Genomic DNA, 18,826 nt, shown 5'->3' with positions numbered 1-18,826 from the left:
TTCTCCCTTGCTGCTTGGCAAGCGCCAAATTTCTGCACTAGCTGTGAAAGCATAGATTGCCTAGCACACGCACAAGCCAAAATTCCCCGCATGAAATACATTAACACGTGAATTCCCTGCTACCACAAGAGCCGCTTCTTTGCTTACGGTCAGCAAAGCAATGAAATTCGGCCCAGTCTATTCAACCTTTTCACACGATCCCCCCCCCCAAAAAAAAATTCATTGTGCCAAATTTTACCAGCGGAGATTGTTTACTTAAAAACTCACGCTTCAGCGATTTCATAAGCTTTCACACGAGACCAGGTAACGAATTGACCAATGTTCCATGCAACGAGTACAAATATAGCTGGTTACCACTGAACTATTGACTTTTCGTTCTTAATCATGACTAGTACCAGTGAAATGATGACGCTTCCTGTGCCATGCCAGCCATAGTCTCGAATATTACGTAAACGTTGACATTCGCAAGACCCGCTTTCGCAAGGAAAGCCTACCAGTAAACAGTGGATCATTTCACAGGAGGCTCATTTTGTAATATTTTACAAACATACAGCAAATTTTGTGAGGAATATCGTTTTTTGAGCAAAATCAATAAATTTGTAAGTTTGTTTATCCATTTATTTGTTGATTATAATTACCGGATAGGTGAGTCGCACCGCTCTGATGCCTGGGGGTTTAAAGGAGCTCTAAGAGGCACACAAGCAGACGGGTTGGTTTCAGGAATACGACTGGCGTGGCCAGAGCTTGCGTGGTGCTTGGTGCACGCCCCGGTCACGCCTGACTGGTTTATTATATAACCTCAGTGGTGCAATCGCACATCACAACATTACTTTGTTTTACTTACGCTTAATTTCTCTGACGTCTCCTAATGCCAGTTCTCTTTCGATTAACTTATCATCTTGACCGTCGTCGAGCCATCTGAACAAAACAACAAAATAAAGACAATAAGAGTAAATACCAACAAACTAAATACATCATTAATAACAATGAGTACATAGCACCGCTATGAGTTGTCACATAAAGATAGCAGGGACACATCTTTTCTTACTTATTTCATTTGAATATGTAAAACAGTGCTTTTAAAGGCAGTGGACACTATTGGTATTGTCAAAGACTAGCCTTCACAGTTGGTGTAACTCAACATATGCATAAAATAACAAACCTGTGAAAATTTGAGCTCAATCGGTCATCGAACTTGCGAGATAACAATGAAAGAAAAAAACACCCTTGTCACACGAAGTTGTGTGCGATTAGATAGTTGATTTCGAGACCTCAAGTTCTAAATCTGAGGTCTCTAAATCAAATTCATGGAAAATTACTTCTTACTCGAAAACTATGGCACTTCAGAGGGAGCTGTTTCGCACAATGTTTTATACCATCAACCTCTCCTCATTACCCGTCACCAAGAAAGGTTTTATGCTTATAATTATTTTGAGTAATTACCAATAGTGTCCACTGCCTTTAAAACAAAGCACTTAAGAACAAGGCTCCCCACTATATCTCAGAACTACATGTACTTCAAGTCTACACTCAGTCAAGGAATCTACGATCCAGTTCTATGCTTTTCCACAATGTCTAAACACATCTGGGGTGACAGGTCTTTTTCTTCAGCTGTGCCAATTATCTGGAACTCTCTACCACTTAATCTTAGATCTTGTCTTGTACCACAAATTGAAATCTCTTCTCAAAACTTATCTTATGTCACAGGCTTTCAATGGATAATAAGCATCAGCTTGAAGATGATTCATTGAGAGAGAGGGAGCCAGTGAAGTTGTTTCAGAATGGGGGTGATAGAACAGGATTTTCTATAGCATTGCAGTTGTGTCTGTGTTGTGTCCATTTTCTTACCATTGTTTTTGATCTACTTACTGTGCCTTGAAAATCAAGCAGGGTTGATATGTGCAGATTTTCAGTATTTATTATTATTATTATTATTATTATTATTATTATTATTATTATTATTATTAGGGTTATTAGGGTTATTATTACTCCTATTATAAGTTATCACACAAGTGCGAGTGGAATACAGAAAAATATAGCGCTTCTGCGTCCCATATCCAACGAGGACGAATTTATCTTCCAGTCTCACTTGCAACGTGCAAAATTTAAGACTTAAGAGCGTTAGTTCACGCGCACAAAGTTTAGAATGTAATTTTTGCACTGTCCGTATCTGGAGCGTGACAAAATGACATTTCACAATACGCACTGTGTAATAAAAACAGAGGAAGAAGGATATAAAACAGAGGTCGTAGCATATATGTTTTTATCCCCCTAGTAGTTCTAGCTTCTGACTGATGGATTAGCGCGTACTGGAAGATAATGGTTCATAGCCACCAATTGTTTCTGAAATAGAAACTTTGATTGGCTGTTATTTTCCCAATTCTTTCTGGATCCTTCCCTTAATCCCTTTCCCCTCTCTTTTTCTATAAATGGATATGTATTTGTTTGTACTTGTTTTATGTCTCTGAAGAAGGTCCGGTTTGGATCGAAAGCTAAGGCCATCTACCCTATTTATTATTATTAGGGTTATATATTTCTTACCTATTACATGGGAAGATGTATTCTGTCTTGGCTGTTTTATTCTCCTTGATGATGACATCATTCAGGAACCATCCTGCTCCTGACCCTGTCCCTCGATGTCCGATAATCACCTTAGTAGGAGTCATGACACTTACAGCCTCCAACTCAAATATATCACTCTGGAATTATCAAGTTATAATTACATCAAAGTCGTCATCAGATATAATAATAAAAATAATATCGTAGACTTATATAGCGCACGTATCTACCAAACAAAGTACTCAATGCGCTGAGTACATACAAACTTTCAGAAAGATAGGTAATTGCAGTGATGAATGTTGAGACCCAATTGTTTAGCACCTTATAAGGGTTTACAAGGTGCTACGGCGCATACAGCAGCCACAGCCAGGAACACCGGGGCGAACCCCTTCTCTTTTCGAAAAGTGCACTGGGTTCTTTAACATGCGTTACACAACACATGGGACCAACGGCTTTACGTCCCATCCGAACGGCTTTACGCCCCATCCGAAGGACGAAGCAATGATTAAGTGTCTTGCTTAAGGACACAAGTGACACGGCTGGGACTCCAACCCACACTCTGCTGAACAGAAACACCAGAGCTTGAGTTCAGAGCTCTTATCCGCTCAGCCACTACACACTCATAACATCAGCATCTATTATGAACTGCTCTGGGTCCAATTTCATGGCTCTGCTTACCGCCGAATTCTGCGCTTACGATCATGATTCCCCACTTGCGTGCAAGCGCCGAATTTCTGCGCTAGCCTTGTAAGCGTAGAATGCCTAGTCAAGTGGAGGACGCATGCGCAGAAGCCAAAATTCGCCGCTAACCCGTGAAATACGCTTGCCTTAAGCACATAATTCCCTGCTTCCGTAAGCGTCGATTCTGTGCTTACGGTAAGCAAAGCCATGAAATTGGGCCCAGGTAAAGTAAATAAATAAAATGTTTACCTGAGATTGTTTGAACTTGTCCTGCTGGTTTGATTTGTTGAGTATTCTTTGACCAGTGTCTCCTTTCTCACCATAGAGGCAGATATAAACCTCAGCGTCGGTAGATGAACCTTCCTCACTGCCTGTCTGAACGGCAATGCAGTATTTCATCACTGCAAATACACAAAAAATATACAGCTGTAATCATCAATCTTTTTCTATATATTTTCTGGATACCTTCCTTTAAAGGATTCGGGTACTTTTCAAAAATGTCCAAATATTTACATTAAACTTACAGGGTTTGAAGATAATGATAGTGGAAAGCTTCCCTTCAAATATTACTAACTGAGGTTGTGTAGTTTTTGAGAAATGAGTAAAACAAGTCACAAAATAATTTTCGTCTCAGGAAGACGAAAATTATTTTAGCATGTAAAATCCCATTAACCAGTTATGATATTATACCAAAACCATAGCATAACTGGTTGATACGTTTTTACATGCTAAAACTGAGACGAAGGTTATTTGTTTTACTCATTTCTCAAAAACTACATGTACAGCACCTCAGTAAGTAAAATTTCAAGGGAAGTTTTCTACTATCATAATCTTCAAACTGTGTAAGTTTAATGTAAATCTGTGGACATTGTGTTTTGTATTAGGAAAAAGTACATAGACCCTCTAATCCTTTGCTCCTCTTTTTGCTATAAATGAATATGTTTAGGTTTGTTCTTGTTTTAGCCTCTGACGAAGGTCCTGCTTGGATCGGAAGCTGAAGGTCATCTACCCTTCTTATTTTGTATACGGTTGCTTCTAACATGTATATAGCACTCATATCCCTCACTTAGTGATGGTCAAAATGCTTCAACATTCAGTATTTTCTTGCAAAGTATATGGGACTACGTTTGAAGTATGACACCTACTCTTTTACATAGCACCAAGTAATGGGTGCGTTCGTTAAGCTTCCCTGGTCGACCCCGCAGTGCTCACTCGGGTGAGCCCCTGACAAGAGCTAATCGAACAATCACACTGGCCCTCTCGTGGTGACGGCATGCACCTCAGGTCACCCCCAAGTGACCAACTCCACAAGCAGGGCACTGGGGGCTGATCGAACGATCACACTCGCCCTCTCGTGGTGACGGCATGCACCTCAGGTCACACCCAAGTGACCCACTCCACAAGCAGGGCACTGGGGGCTGACCCGGGTGAGCCCCGTCAAAGCTATTCGAACGTACCGGGGCAGACCGGGGTCGACCCAGGGAAGCTAAACGAACGCACCCAATGTTTTACAAGGTGCTGTGGCCCAATATGCAGCCAAATAAAGCAGGATCACCCACAGGAACAATGGCTTTATGTCTCATCCAAATTTGCCTTGGGTGCCATTTGCCCCTACAGGATGACAGGTGGACAAAACACCTAAACCCCACCAAAGGGTGCAACAATTGAATAATGGTTTATTCTTACCGGGTAGAGGTTTAACTCCGGGTCTAATGGCAGGTGACTCTCTCCACACATCACCGTCATCCTCATGAAATGAAAACCAGCGATTCTTGAACTTAAAGATCATCTGTTCATCTGTGATCATGTCTTTCATCTTGATCTGTGATTAGATTAGATTAGATTAGATTAGATTAGATTTCTTTATTATGTCTGCATTTTAAAAATACAGATAATTGTATTCCATTGTGTATGGGGTTTGAGGCATTGCATGGTGAGGTATCAATAAATATTAGGCTTGCGATAACACAATGTGTGTATCTACTTCCTAGGTAGAGTATGTTCTGTTGAGAACTTGTCTTGGTTTTTATTCTTCTACCGCGGAGTAGATTTCTCAAAGTCGGGAGACTTCCCAGTTCTGAAAAGAACTGTCCTGCTTTTTAACTACTACCTGGGCAGAGGGTAGAAAATCAGCCTGGGCCCAATTTCATAGAGCTGCTTAAGCACAAAATTTTGAACAAAAATCAAAAATTGAAATTAATGAGGTTCAAATCACTGGGAATTAGGAGACCTAGTGATTAGAATCTTCCAGATTAAAATCAGTGATTATGATCTGACCTGATCCAGTCTCCATGAAACCTTCTTGCTTGTTGTGTCTAGACCAACACGAATCTTATAGATGTCACCAACGCTAAGTACATTCACCTGCAATATAACAAAATACCAACATTTTAAAATTACATGTACAATCATCTACGATCTCTGTGACAATTATCCGACAATGGGAAACTTTTGGCAATCCTTTTTGACAGTTCTCGCCAGTAAGGCGCGTGCTCCGACCTACGTGCGAACTTGCGGCTTGCGGAGGTAGTGCTTTCTGCTCTACCGGCCAGGCTTCGGACTGATGATACCCAAGCTTACATCCGTATGGACTGTAAAAGGGGTAACCCTGTTTCAGCCCTAGGAGTATGTGGCAACGGCCTCTGGACAAAAATAATTGTAGCCCACAACTTGAAGTGGCCTTCAGGCCTTGTGTGTCTGGCAACTTGCATAAAAAAAAAAAAATTAACACTCGAGTCACAAAAAAGGACCATTGTGTCTGCTGCCGCCAGCGTCTCAAAAAGCTCCCACTTATTAGAATGAAAGTCTATCTGAAAACACCGTGGACAATTGGTTGGACTGAAGGACTTACAATTAGAGGGTTGTAGGTTCGAATCTCAATTTCTTGATTTGTGCGATTCATAATCACAGAAAGAGAGATAGGCTGTTGCCATCTTGGTGTTTGTACATGTATATACCCCTGTGGGAGTTTGCCGACTTCCTTTAAAGGGAAGATACACGTTTGGTAATTGTCAAAAAAACATCTTCTCACTTGGTGTATCCCATCATATGCATAAAATAACAAACCTGTGAAAATTTGGGCTCAATCAGTCATAAAAGTTGCAAGAAAATTATGAAAGAAAAAACACCCTTGTGTGTTTTCAGATAGGAATAAAAGACTTCTAGCTAGAAGTCTTTTATTATTTTAGTGAGAAATTACCTCTTTCTCAAAAACTACATTACTTCAGAGGGAGTCGTTTCTCACAATGTTTTATACTATCAACAGCTCTCCAATGCTCATTACCAAGTAAGTTTTTAAGTTAATATTTGTTTTGAGTAATTACCAAACATGTACCTTCCCTTTAAGCGATAAGATCATCTAAAAATTAAATATATCAAAAAATAATTAAAAACATAAAAAACAAACAAACAAACAAACAGACAAAACTGCTGACCTTGAATTCATTTTCCTCTCCTGCTTTGAAGAGTTCCTTGCCTCCTTTGCCCAGGGTAAAAGGTTGTGAGACGCCATCGTCACCATAGACGACCAGAACCACTGATGCCTTTGTAGCGACCTTCCCAGTTTTCACCCAAACTTTCCAATCTCCATCTAAAATTAAGATAAATAACACTAGTCAATCAAATAAATTGTCCAAATTAGGCTTAAAGGCACTGGACACCTTTGGTAATCAAAGACCAGTATTAACACTTGGTGTATCCCAATATAAAGTATGCATAAAATAACAAATCTGTGAAAATTTGGTCATCAAAGTTGCAAGAGAATAATGACGGAAAAAAACACCATTGTTGCATAAATGTGTGTGCTTTCAGGTGCATAAAAAAAAGAGTGAGAAATTACCTCTTTCTCAAAAACTACATGTATGTAACTTCAACAAGGGGGCCGAACAATGTTTTATTCTATCAAAAATTATTAGAACGAAGGAAATAAGGACAATGTATAAATGTGAACTGAGAAGATTGTTGAAATGAAGTCAAAGTGTGAAATGGAAAATGAATGCAACAATTGTATATTATTTGTCTGGTTTAATGACAGTTAAATATAACAAAACCCATCACTGACATCATAAAATACACATACAAATCACTTACATAGACAGTCCAAAACATGTACCAATAAACAACAAACAACAATATCTATAAACAACAAACAACAATATCTAAATATTTTCTAAATATTTTCTAAATATCGGTGTTGTGTTATATATTCTATTTTGATTTTAGAACTACATGTACATACATGAACCTGCACCAATGACCAAGTGAACTAGAATTGAGTAAAACATAACCCGAGACTAAAACCTGGCTCATACTTCGTGCAGATGCGAATGCAAAGAGAATATTGACGTCACATGGCTGTTTTCCAGCGAATGTTCCGCAGGAGTTCAACTGTTGCGAAACCTTCGCTGAGAATTTATGACTTCAAAATTTGTATTGCATTCGCAGGAAGTATGAACCGGACTTAACAACCTAATGCTTTTAAAGACAGTGGACACTATTGGTAATTGTCAAAGACTAGTGTTCACAGTTGGTGTACCTTAACATATGCATAAAATAACAAACCTGTGAAAATTTTTGCTCAATCGGTCGTCAAAGTTGCGAGATAATAATGAAAGAAAAAACACCCTCATCATACGAATTTGTGTGCTTTCTGATGCTTGATTTCGAGACCTCAAATTCTAAACTTGAGGTCTCGAAATCAAATTTGTGGAAAATTACTTCTTTCTCGAAAACTACGTCACTTCAGAGGGAGCTGTTTCTCACAATGTTTTATACTATCAACTTCTCCCCATTACTGGTAATCAAGAAATATTTTATGATGATAATTATTTTGAGTAATTTATACCAATAGTGTCCACTGCCTTTAAATAATTATAGTAGTTCAAAGGAAAAAAGTTGATGTATCAAATTGATTATAGGTTAAAAAAAAGTAGATCCAAACAATTGACCAAGAAAATTTTCACAATAAAATGCCAATCAGGAATACTACAAGGCCATGCCATGCTAATTGTGTTAAAGAATTAAAAATAAAAGTCATCTCTTTCCCATTCATACAGATTTCAAGAAAAGTTGCAGAAAGTAAGTAAAATCAAAATATTGGAAAGCGTGAAAGATTTTTTATTTCAAAAAGGAGAAAAAGAAGGAAAAAACTACAGCAAGATATAAAAACCTAAGCTTGTCACTAAATAAAAAAGAACGAAACACAATTTAAAGATACAACAACCTTTAAAACCAACATGCAACAAGCTCATAAATGTATTTGTGTTTAAGGAGGATAAAAAATACACTATTTTCATGCAGTTTGTTCTATCAAATCCTGTGAACATTCTATTTTGATTAAAGTGATTGCATATAAATTCTATGGCATTGCTCTGTAAAATAACATATTGTGCCAATGTATTAAAGAAGAATATTTGTACCCCATTCACACATAGACGGCGCTTCTACTACGATGGAAAAGAGGCCAAAAGCGTGGTCAATCACAGGCCAAACGTGGGCCAAACGTGGAAGAATCTCCATGGGCGTGGTTTGGTCAGGGTGGGATCTCCTATTGTACATGTAGGTTGGGAAGCTGCATTCTCTCCCCATGCTTATTTTGAACGTGCTCAAATTAAGCGTAGCCGGGTCGTAGCCAACAATAAGCGGGGCAAAGTCTTATTAAAGGATTTGGGTACTTTTTACAACACAAAACACATTGTCCACAGAATTACATTAAATTTACACAGTTTGAAGATAATGATAGTAGAAAGCTTACCTTAAAATATTAGTTGCTGAGGTGCTGCAGTTTTTGAGAATTGAGTAAAACAATGTCATGAAAATACGTTTTTACATGCTAAAATAATTTTCGTCTCATACATGTACATTGTAATCACCGAGACGAACATTATTTTCATGACATTCTTTTACTCATTTCTCAAAAACTACATCACCTCAGCAACTAATATTTTTAGGGAAGCTTTCTACTATCATTATCTTCAAACGGTGTAAGTTTAATGTAAATCTGTGGACATTGTGTTTTGTGTCCTACAAAACTTACATAGACCCTTAAAGAGTGTAGTGGGAACGCCATTATTGTACAAGCAACGTGGTAGCACTTTGGTGAGATCTCAGTGGTCATAATAAAAAACGCAACACTGTCTGCAACTATTTTTGAAGTAGAACCCTTTTGGCGTCATTGGTCTAGGTGTAATCGTATTGGCAGCGAGTCAGCAACGCTTTTGACGTGCGTGCAAGGGGTCAATAGTGCCCTTTTTGAGATTGGGGTGATGGGCATGGTCGCAGAGCTGTGTGACCAGGGTATAAACCATTGAAAATTGTGCCAAAGTGTAAGATGTGTGTCTTTAAAAAAAAATAAAATAGCCATGAACGTACCTGCATCATAATCATCAAAGCTCCCACTCACCGGGGTGGGGGTGGGGGTTGGGGCAACTGGGGTAGGGGTACGGGATGGTGACGTCAGGAACTCTAACGATTTTTTAGTTTGGATTTTGACCAGTGTTTCATAAGTACCCAAAGAAATGTTATTGGTATTCAAGTGATATTTTGTATGGAAAGAAAGTTTGGAAAAGTAATAGAAAAAAAGGAGAAAACAGAAAAGGGAAATTTGAATTATAAACACTAACAAAACTATTTCAACTATTAAACCCTTACTGACCATGAGTGGCACAAACCAAAGATCACAAAAGTCAAGCAAAGACTGCAAATGATAGCTTGATTTGTAATAGACTTGATTGAGCCATATGCTGTCGGCTAGAAACATCAAATGAACTTATGTGTGTGTTGTACCCATAGAGCTATATATATTGACTAGAGCGCTAACACCCCGTTATACACGCACTAAGGTTTTGAAGCCGTGAGGGTGCATCCATGTTTATGTACAAATCAATACAAAAGCTTGAGTTTTTGTACGGCAATTGTACGGCTATTTGCATGATAGTGCGTTTGTTCTCTTCTATGTGTCATCGAACCAAAAAAATGCAGCAAATGTGAACCACAATCTGCTGATGAGCGTAAAAACTGCGAGCCTCATGTGCGTTATGTTTAAAAGGCGTGTATACTTTTTGTAGTATGTCAATCAAGTTGAACTTACGGTTTTTGTAGGGCGGACATACGCGAATGGGTAGTCGCGTACATAAGCGCACACGCCAAATGTAAACAAATCGTGGCAATGTGTGTTCTCTTAAATTTAAAATTGAGTAACTCGTCCTAACTCGAGAGTCCTATAACTCTTTGTGAAATCGAACCCTGTTAAAGGAACACGTTGCCTTGGATCGGACGAGTTGGTCAAAACAAAAGCGTTTGTAACCGTTTTTTTATAAAATGCATATGGTTGAAAAGATGTTTTAAAAGTAGAATACAATGATTCACACAAGTTTGCCTCGAAATTGCGTGATTTTCCTTCTACTGTGCGAACTAACATGGTCGGCCATTTATGGGAGTCAAAATTTTGACCCCCATAAATGGCCGACGTGTTAGTCGACGAGGTAAAAGGAAAACCACGCAATTTCGAGGCATGTTTGTGTGGATCATTGTATTCTACTTTTACAACATCTTTCTACCCATATGCATTTTATAAAAAACGGTTACAAACGCTTTTCAAAGACCAACTCGACCGATCCAAGGCAACGTGTTCCTTTAACTTAACTTTGCTCCGCGGATGTCTTCTGCGACCTTCATACTTCCTGCAAACGCGAAGCGAATGTTTACGTCACAAATTCACAACAAATAATTCGCAGCAGTTCAACTATGTTCAACTCACTTATGAATATCGCTGCGAGGGAAGGGTTGTGACGTCAAATTCACGTCAAATTAGCACCGTATTTGGATTCACAGGAAGTATCAACCGGGCTTCAGTCACAGTAAGTTGACAGGGAGGTCAGTTTACCATGCGTCCCCATTGGGTTTAATTTGTCATGCTACAGAAAAGTTGCGGTACTTTCACCCCCTAAAAGTTCCAATGTAAACTTGGCAAAAAGACTGCAACCTTATTGAGATCGACCCCTGTGCTTGACAAGATTTCTGAACTCACCTGCATCGTACTCGTCGTAGTCCCCGTTCTCTGGGGTTGGGGTGGGGGTTGGGGTATTAGGATACTCTAAGCATTTGTTAGCTGTGTGTTAAAGCCAGGGAGGCGTATCATGTGAGATGACATGGGGTTATGGGGATGATTGTTAGACAAAAACAGAAAAGAAAAAATGGGAGAAAAGAAAAGTAGAATTATAAGAACAGACATAAAGCGTGGGGTTGAAGAACATTTGTGTGAAATTTCTCAGGGGAAGGTTTTGAGTTGAAATAAAACAGCAAACATTCAGGCCTGATATACTTCACAGAGGCAACAAAGGTGATTTGCCTCCATGCCTCCTGTTTATTGCCTTGGCGCCCTTGAAATACTCCAGTAGAAATTTATGCTTTCCCAAGGATAACACGAATTTGTGCCCTTGCCCTTTCAAAAACGAATCATGACAGGCCTGAACATTACAAAGGAAGGATTTGTCTTTTGTTACAAGAGATGGTTTTGTAAAGAAACGAGTCACTAATGCACCTAGATTATAAGAAGTCCAAACTGTAATCAAAAGAGTTTTGAATCAGTTTGTTTTTGAAAAAAAATTCCCGCAGGCAGCTTTAATTTCTAACAAAGTTTCTGGCATTTTAGTTTAACAAAGCATTTCAGACAGGACAGTTTTGTGAATAAGATGTTTACTTATCACTGCCATGTGCATTTATTATAATATCACTCGTCACAAAAGAATTAACTTTTGCTAAGAATACCCGGCTGTCAAACAGACACACTGCCACTTGCGCAATTACCGCATCGTCGACAAGCCAAACTGCACTAATAGTACAGGGGTGAGAGTCATTACTAACGAAAGAGTCTGAAACTTGGATACAAATTCAAAGGTATGTTGAAATGATGCCATTTCTACTGTTTGGTAATCCTTGGGGTTATAGATTACAAGAAGCTTTTGGAAACAGTATCCAAAGCACTAGAGAAGCAGACTAATGAGCAGGATTTCTTTATTTGTGGGCACAAATATTGTCTGATTTTTCTTCACCAGGCCAACATATAAAGTCTGAATTCAGCCGAAAGTTTGAACAATCTCATCCCTGGGTGATAGTCAGTCCAGCATAAAACGTTGACATGTATCCGTAGTGGCATATCACAAGGGTCTGGGTCGGTGTTAATAGGAACTGGTGGGTTAGCAGTTAAAGGAACACGTTGCCTTGGATCGGACGAGTTGGTCAAAACAAAAGCGTTTGTAACCGTTTTTTATATAATGCATATGGTTGGAAAGATGTTTTAAAAGTAGAATACAATGATCTACACAAGTTTGCCTCGAAATTGCGTGGTTTTCCTTCTACTGTGCGAACTAACACGTTCGGCCATTTATGGGAGTCAAAATTTTGACCCCCATAAATGGCCGACGTGTTAGTCGACGAGGTAAAGGGAAAACCACGCAATTTTGAGGCATGTTTGTGTGGATCATTGTATTCTACTTTTACAAGATCTTTCCAGCCATATGCATTTTATAAAAAACGGTTGCAAACGCTTTCCAAAGACCAACTCGACCGATCCAAGGCAATGTGTTCCTTTAATGGTTGGTCAACTACATGAACATGAAAACAATTGTGTTAGGTAGAGTTAATTTGTTTGCATTACTCACCATCGTAAAATGACCTCTCTTTGACTGGTGGTGATGGAGTAGGCGTAGGGGTGAGCGGTATAGGCACTGGTACCTTCTTGGCGTTATTACCGGGTGGCTTGGCTATAACACCTGGAAGTCAAGGTACCAAACGGCGTGATTAAGTTACATCAGAAGTAAACTATTTGGGGTTGAACAAAGCAAAGTTTACTAAAGTGTGACTTAAACCAAAGACCTCCGGTTAACGTGCCGCCCAGGTCGAAATTCCAGTTGAACCTAGTTAAACTGGGTTTAACTGGAACTAGTGGAAACCAGTTGATAAAGTAGTTAAACACAGTTAAAACCAATTGGCTTAATATGGAAAATGGACAGAAACCAACTGGTTTATAATTTCAACCTAGTTGAACACAGCTAAACCTAGTCCAAACCAGTTGGTTAAAATGGAAAATGGACGAGTTTGGTCACTTTCCAGTTGAACCAGTTGACCCCAGTTAACTAGGTTCAACTGGAATTTTGACCTGGGCGCCGTTCTACTTAACCAACTAAGCCATCCAGCTCTATGTTGGCGGTTCTCTTATTGTGTCAGTATCTTTGTTTGGGGGTGCCAGAAGTAATCTAAACACAACAACCGTATTAAATCTTATCATTCGTAACCCATAGAATGGCAATGTCATTGGTAACTGTAGATTGCAAAGGTAGTAAAGAATAGAGACACTTTACATATTTGTATGACAGTTCTTATCTACTCATAAAGCAGTTAGTGCATCAGTTATCTTCCAAATAATGTAAAGCTATAGATCCAGTGCGATGTTATAAAAACTATCGGCGCACGTAAAAGAACCCAGTACACACTTATCGCAAAGAGAAGAAGTGCGCCCTGGTGTGTCTGGCAGTGCAACTATCTTCAATCATGAAGGCTGAAGGAAGAAGTTGACAAACTTACGTTTCTTCCTGTTTACAGCAGGTTTGGCTGATACTGGTGGGGTAGGTGTAGTCAAATGTTTCTTGGTCCCAACTGCAAAATACAATGTAAAACAAGAGTGAAGAATTCAATCCAGATGCTTCTAAGAAGATAACACTCGTTAAAAATAATGTCTTACTTTAGGTTGTATGGTAAAGCTTGAATAGATCTACAAATTCTACAATTAGTAGTGGTTACTCTAATTAATTTAACATTAACATTTAGGTTGGCAAAATAAAGGAACAGCGCGCTGTTTTGTATGTTGTTTAAAGGAACATGTTGCCTTGGATCAGTCGAGTTGGTCTTTTTATAAAATGCATATGGGTAGAAAGATGTTGTAAAAGTAGAATACAATGATCCACACAAACATGCCTTGAAATTGCGTGGTTTTCCTCTTACCTCGTTGACTAACACGTCGGCCATTTATGGGGGTCAACATTTTTACTCCCATAAATGGCCGACCATGTTAGTTCGCACAGTAGAAGGAAAACCACGCAATTTAGGGGCAAACTTGTGTGGATCATTGTATTCTACTTTTAAAACATCTTTCCAACCATATGCATTTTATAAAAAACGGTTACAAACGCTGACCAACTCATCCGATCCAAGGCAACGTGTTCCTTTAATAGCAGTGTGACGCAGACACGTTTGTGCATCTGCAGCGTGCACATGTCTATGGCGTTTGCCAACCAATAGAAGCTGTATGCATACATGAATATAATTAGCATACTTCATAGTAAGGGTCTATCGGTACTTGGCTATACTTACATTGGATGACCTCTGGGTACAGACGTACGTTATCTTCCCCGGTATCCACTGTTGGTTTGACGCTACCATCAGACACAAACCCTATGCATACATCGGGACTACTAACGGACTGCAATGTTATATAACCTTTGTCTTTCACTCGGTCTACTTTGAAATGACAGTCAGTGTCACCGTTTCCCTGCATTAAAACAAAGATATATTCATATATATTTGTATGTTAAAGGCAGTGGACACTGTTGGTAATTACCCAAAATAAATTATTAGCATAACAACTTACTTGGTAACGTGCATTGGAGAGCTGTTGATAGTATAAAACATTGTGTAAAACGGCTCCCTCTGAAGTAAGGTAGTTTTTGAGAAAGACGCCATTTTTCACTCACTCAAATATTAAGAGACTGTCACTAGATGGCGCTTTTGTATACTATGAAGTCATTGGTATTTCTTTTTTTAAAGTAGACCCTAGCCTTACATTAACATCGTTAAAAGCAACTTCATAACATTTGCCACTTTTGAATTACCAGAGCACTGGCAGTTTTGACCAGAAGTAGAGGTCACATGAGGTCAGGCACACTGAATAAGGTACTGTAAAGCCCTAATTCATCACTACCCAATCCTGCAAACAGAAGCCCATGGTCTCTTTTGACTGATTTGATACATATTTTCAAATATTTAAAATAAATCTTTAAGATGACGTCATGTGACAGGTGATGATGTCATCATGACGTCCCTCTTTTCGGACCCATATTGCACCATAATTTTGATCACTGAAAGTTTCATTGCAATTATGTTTATCTGGAACTATAAAAAAAACGGCGCTTAGAACACTAACATGTAGAACACAACGTGTGATATTTGAATGACTTCCAGAGTCTGAAACAGACAAACATTTTTTTTTTTAATTAACTTTACCGAAAATAACAGCTGTTCCGTAATATTACCTGAACATCACAGTGGCCATCTTTGATTCTGAGATAGCTATCTGGCTTAGAGAGACTCTCAAACATGCGTACAGATCCACTTTCTCCGATCTTACGTACTCTCCAATAAGCATCTTCTGATCTAGCTCCCGTAGCCAGACAGATCTTGTCTGATGTTACCGTCAATGTCTGAATGCGAGATGTGTTGAACATCACAATTCCTTCATCTCTAAACATACCCTGTTAAAGAATATAAAAGAATATCTTTTAAAAAGATCTGTAAAAGAATATCTTGTCCGATGTTACATGGCTTGTTAAAGGAACACGTTGCCTTGGATCGGTTAAGTTGGTCTTTGAAAAGCGTTTGTAACCGTTTGTTATAAAATGCATATGGTTAGAATGATGTTTTAAAAGTAGAATACAATGATCCACACAAATTTGCCTCGAAATTGCGTGGTTTTCCTTTTACTTTGCGAACTAACACGGTCGGCCATTTATGGGAGTAAAAAATTTGACTCCCATAAATGGCCGACCGTGTTAGTCGGTGAGTGACAGGTCAAAGGTCTCCCATTGTTTGTAATATGAATGTCCTACATTACCTTGGTATAGCAGTAGAACTGTCTTGTGGGTCCCAATGATGGACCTCGACAATCTCCAGCTTTCCCTGTCCCGCCAAACGTCACCAGTAAAGGAGAACTCTTAGCCGTTTCCATCACAATAGTCCGATCTGGTTGCACTCGTAACTTCAGCTCATTCACCTTTCCCTAAAGAATCAAAAATCATTCAAGCCAATATTTGAAAAAGGGAAAAAGAGACGGCAAGACTTTAAGGCACTGGACACTATTGGTAATTACTCAAAATAATTGTTAGCATACAAATTTACTTGGCAATGAGCAATGGAGAGTTGTTGATAGTATAAAACAGTGTGAGAAACGGCTCCCTCTGAATTCACGTAGATTTTGAGAAAGAGGTAATATACTCACTCAAATATTAAAAGACTTCTGGCCTTTCTGAAGCCTTTCATTATTCTCTTGCAACTTCGATAACCAATTCCCATAAATTTTCACAGGTTTGTTATTTTATGCATAAGTTGGAATACACCCAAGTGCGAATACTGGTCTTTGACAATTACCAAAGGTGTCCTGCCGTCGATTTCACAAAAACTCTTCCTAACTAAGATTAATCTTAGGACTTAGGACGAGTCCCAAACCTGCACTGTAGCATGCAGACCTTCAGATTAATCCTAAGAGTTACTCGTCCTAACTCGGAAAAGACGAGTCCTAACTCTTTGTGAAATCAACGGCAGTGCCTTTAAAAACGGTTGCCACGAATTGTAAACGAAAAAAACAGTAGTTCCTTGGAGGACGGTATGGTATTTACCTTGGCAGAGATCTTGTTACCATCAAAGGCAATGAAGGACTCCGGAATAGCCACACTACTGATTGTGTAAATGTTATCCTTTATCTTCTGCACTTCAAACTTGGCTAAAAAGTACAAAGTTTACAAAAATGAAAAGGACGACGAGCATTAAAAAGCATTGCACTGTAAGAAAGCTACTTGAAATAAACCCAGAACTTTGAAACACATTAAACTTTAACCGCTGTTTTCTCTGATTACTTTTTACTGGTATCCATGTTTGTGTCAATGGACCGATCCGGCCTATCAATCAAACTGTGCGCGTTCACCCATTTGACCAATCACAGCAATGATTGTGGTCGGACAAACTCGGTCATGCGTGCACGTATATTTGGCACGCGCGGCAGAATCGTGCAGAATGTCATTGGGAGTGTTCGTACACGTGTCTTGCTCACGTGCGGGGTGGGCGGAGCTTAGTGGAAAGCCGGAACGGTCCATTGGTGGTGTCAGCGTCGAATTGAAAGTTCAGATGATAAACATAATGCTGTAATCCCAGGCCTGATACTTCACAGACATGACAGAGGCAACAAAGGTGATTACCTCCATGCCCCATGGGCATTGCCTTGGTGCCCTTGAAATGCTCCAGTAAAAATTTACACTTTCCTCATAGGGTGCCCTTTACCAAACCAAAGAGAAAATGTCATGGTGCCCTTGCCTTTTCGAAACGAATTCACGGAGGCAACAAAGGTGATAGCCTTCATGCCCCCTGGGCATTGCCTTGGTGCCTTTAAAATGCTCCAGTAGAAATTTACAATTTCCTCATAGGTTGCCCCAAAGAGAAAATGTCATGGTGCCCTTGCCTTTTCACGGAGGCGATTGTCTCAATGCCCCTGGTTATTGCCTTAGTGCCCTCAAAATGCTCCAGTAGAAATTTACAATTTCCTCATAGGGTACCCTTTACCAAGGGGGAAATTCCTTGGTGCCCTTGCCCTTTCAAAAACGAAGCATACCTGCCTGTTATCCTAGTACCTCATTATGCTGATGATATCCATAATTATATAATAGTAATAATAATAGTAATTTGGGGGGGCTAATCATCCTTACTCGCAGCTCAGAGCTGAATTCCGAAGGCATGGCTACAACGTGTTCGAGAAGCAGGCATGCAAGGGCACATTTGGCTGCCAGCCACATCAACCCATTATGACCATGGAGCACAGCCAATTAGCCTTTAGATTCTCTGAAGTATTGCTAATCAATACGTACCTGATTTCTTGTTAGTATAGGGGTCGACGGTTGCCTCAATAGACCCATCCGGTTTGATCTGGATCGCTTTACCCAAGCCTTTGTTGATGAAGACCATTTGATTGCCCGGTAGAAACTTCCATTTCTCTTGGTCCCACTGAACCAGAAAATATTGTCAAATTCAGTATGAAATACTGATATAAATGTATTATACATGTACCTGAGCCCAATTTCACGACTCTGCTTACTGCCGAATTCTGCGCTTACGATCACCATTCTCCACTTACTTGCAAGCTCTGAACTTCTGCGCTAGCTGTGTAAGCGGAGAATGCCTAGTCAAGTGCCCAAATTTCTCTCTAACCTGTGAAATACGCATGACGCAAGGGCTGATTCTTTGCTTACGGTAGGCAGAGCCATGAAACTGGGCCTGATGGTATTAATTGCAAATTTGTGCATATCAAAATTAAAGATTGCAAAATTAAAATACAGAGTTGTCATAGAGAACACAGTAGCGAGCCAAGTTTCATAAAGCCGTAAGCACAAAAACTTACTTACATGTAGCACTAAAAACGTTTGCTTGGCAACAATTAGTTACCAGCCACAACACGAAATTTGCTAAGCAGAATTTTATAAAACTGGGCCATGTTCATTTAACATTTTCTCCCGCTAACTATAAATTTTTCTGTTTTACCTTACAAGGCATG

General features: G+C 39.3%; 1 protein-coding gene across 1 annotated transcript in view; it reads right to left on the bottom strand.

Moving 5' to 3' along the window:
* The window catches only part of LOC139952681 (uncharacterized), a 127,058-nt gene that overhangs the window by 69,111 nt on the left and 39,121 nt on the right, over nt 1–18,826 (bottom strand). Inside the window, exons 11-23 of the mRNA XM_071951883.1 lie at nt 18,144–18,279; nt 16,905–17,008; nt 16,124–16,288; nt 15,546–15,764; nt 14,608–14,785; nt 13,822–13,893; nt 12,900–13,010; nt 6,675–6,829; nt 5,518–5,604; nt 4,927–5,062; nt 3,490–3,641; nt 2,542–2,699; nt 845–918 (exon numbers count right to left, since the gene is read on the bottom strand). Of these exons, the coding sequence (XP_071807984.1) occupies nt 845–918; nt 2,542–2,699; nt 3,490–3,641; nt 4,927–5,062; nt 5,518–5,604; nt 6,675–6,829; nt 12,900–13,010; nt 13,822–13,893; nt 14,608–14,785; nt 15,546–15,764; nt 16,124–16,288; nt 16,905–17,008; nt 18,144–18,279 (1,747 nt within the window). The remainder of the gene's footprint in view (nt 1–844; nt 919–2,541; nt 2,700–3,489; nt 3,642–4,926; nt 5,063–5,517; nt 5,605–6,674; nt 6,830–12,899; nt 13,011–13,821; nt 13,894–14,607; nt 14,786–15,545; nt 15,765–16,123; nt 16,289–16,904; nt 17,009–18,143; nt 18,280–18,826) is intronic.

This window comes from Asterias amurensis, chromosome 20, assembly GCF_032118995.1.
Source record: "Asterias amurensis chromosome 20, ASM3211899v1".
Lineage (NCBI taxonomy): Eukaryota > Metazoa > Echinodermata > Asteroidea > Forcipulatida > Asteriidae > Asterias > Asterias amurensis.
Note: the sequence above shows the minus strand (reverse complement) of the source record. Positions and strands in the feature narration are given on the sequence as shown.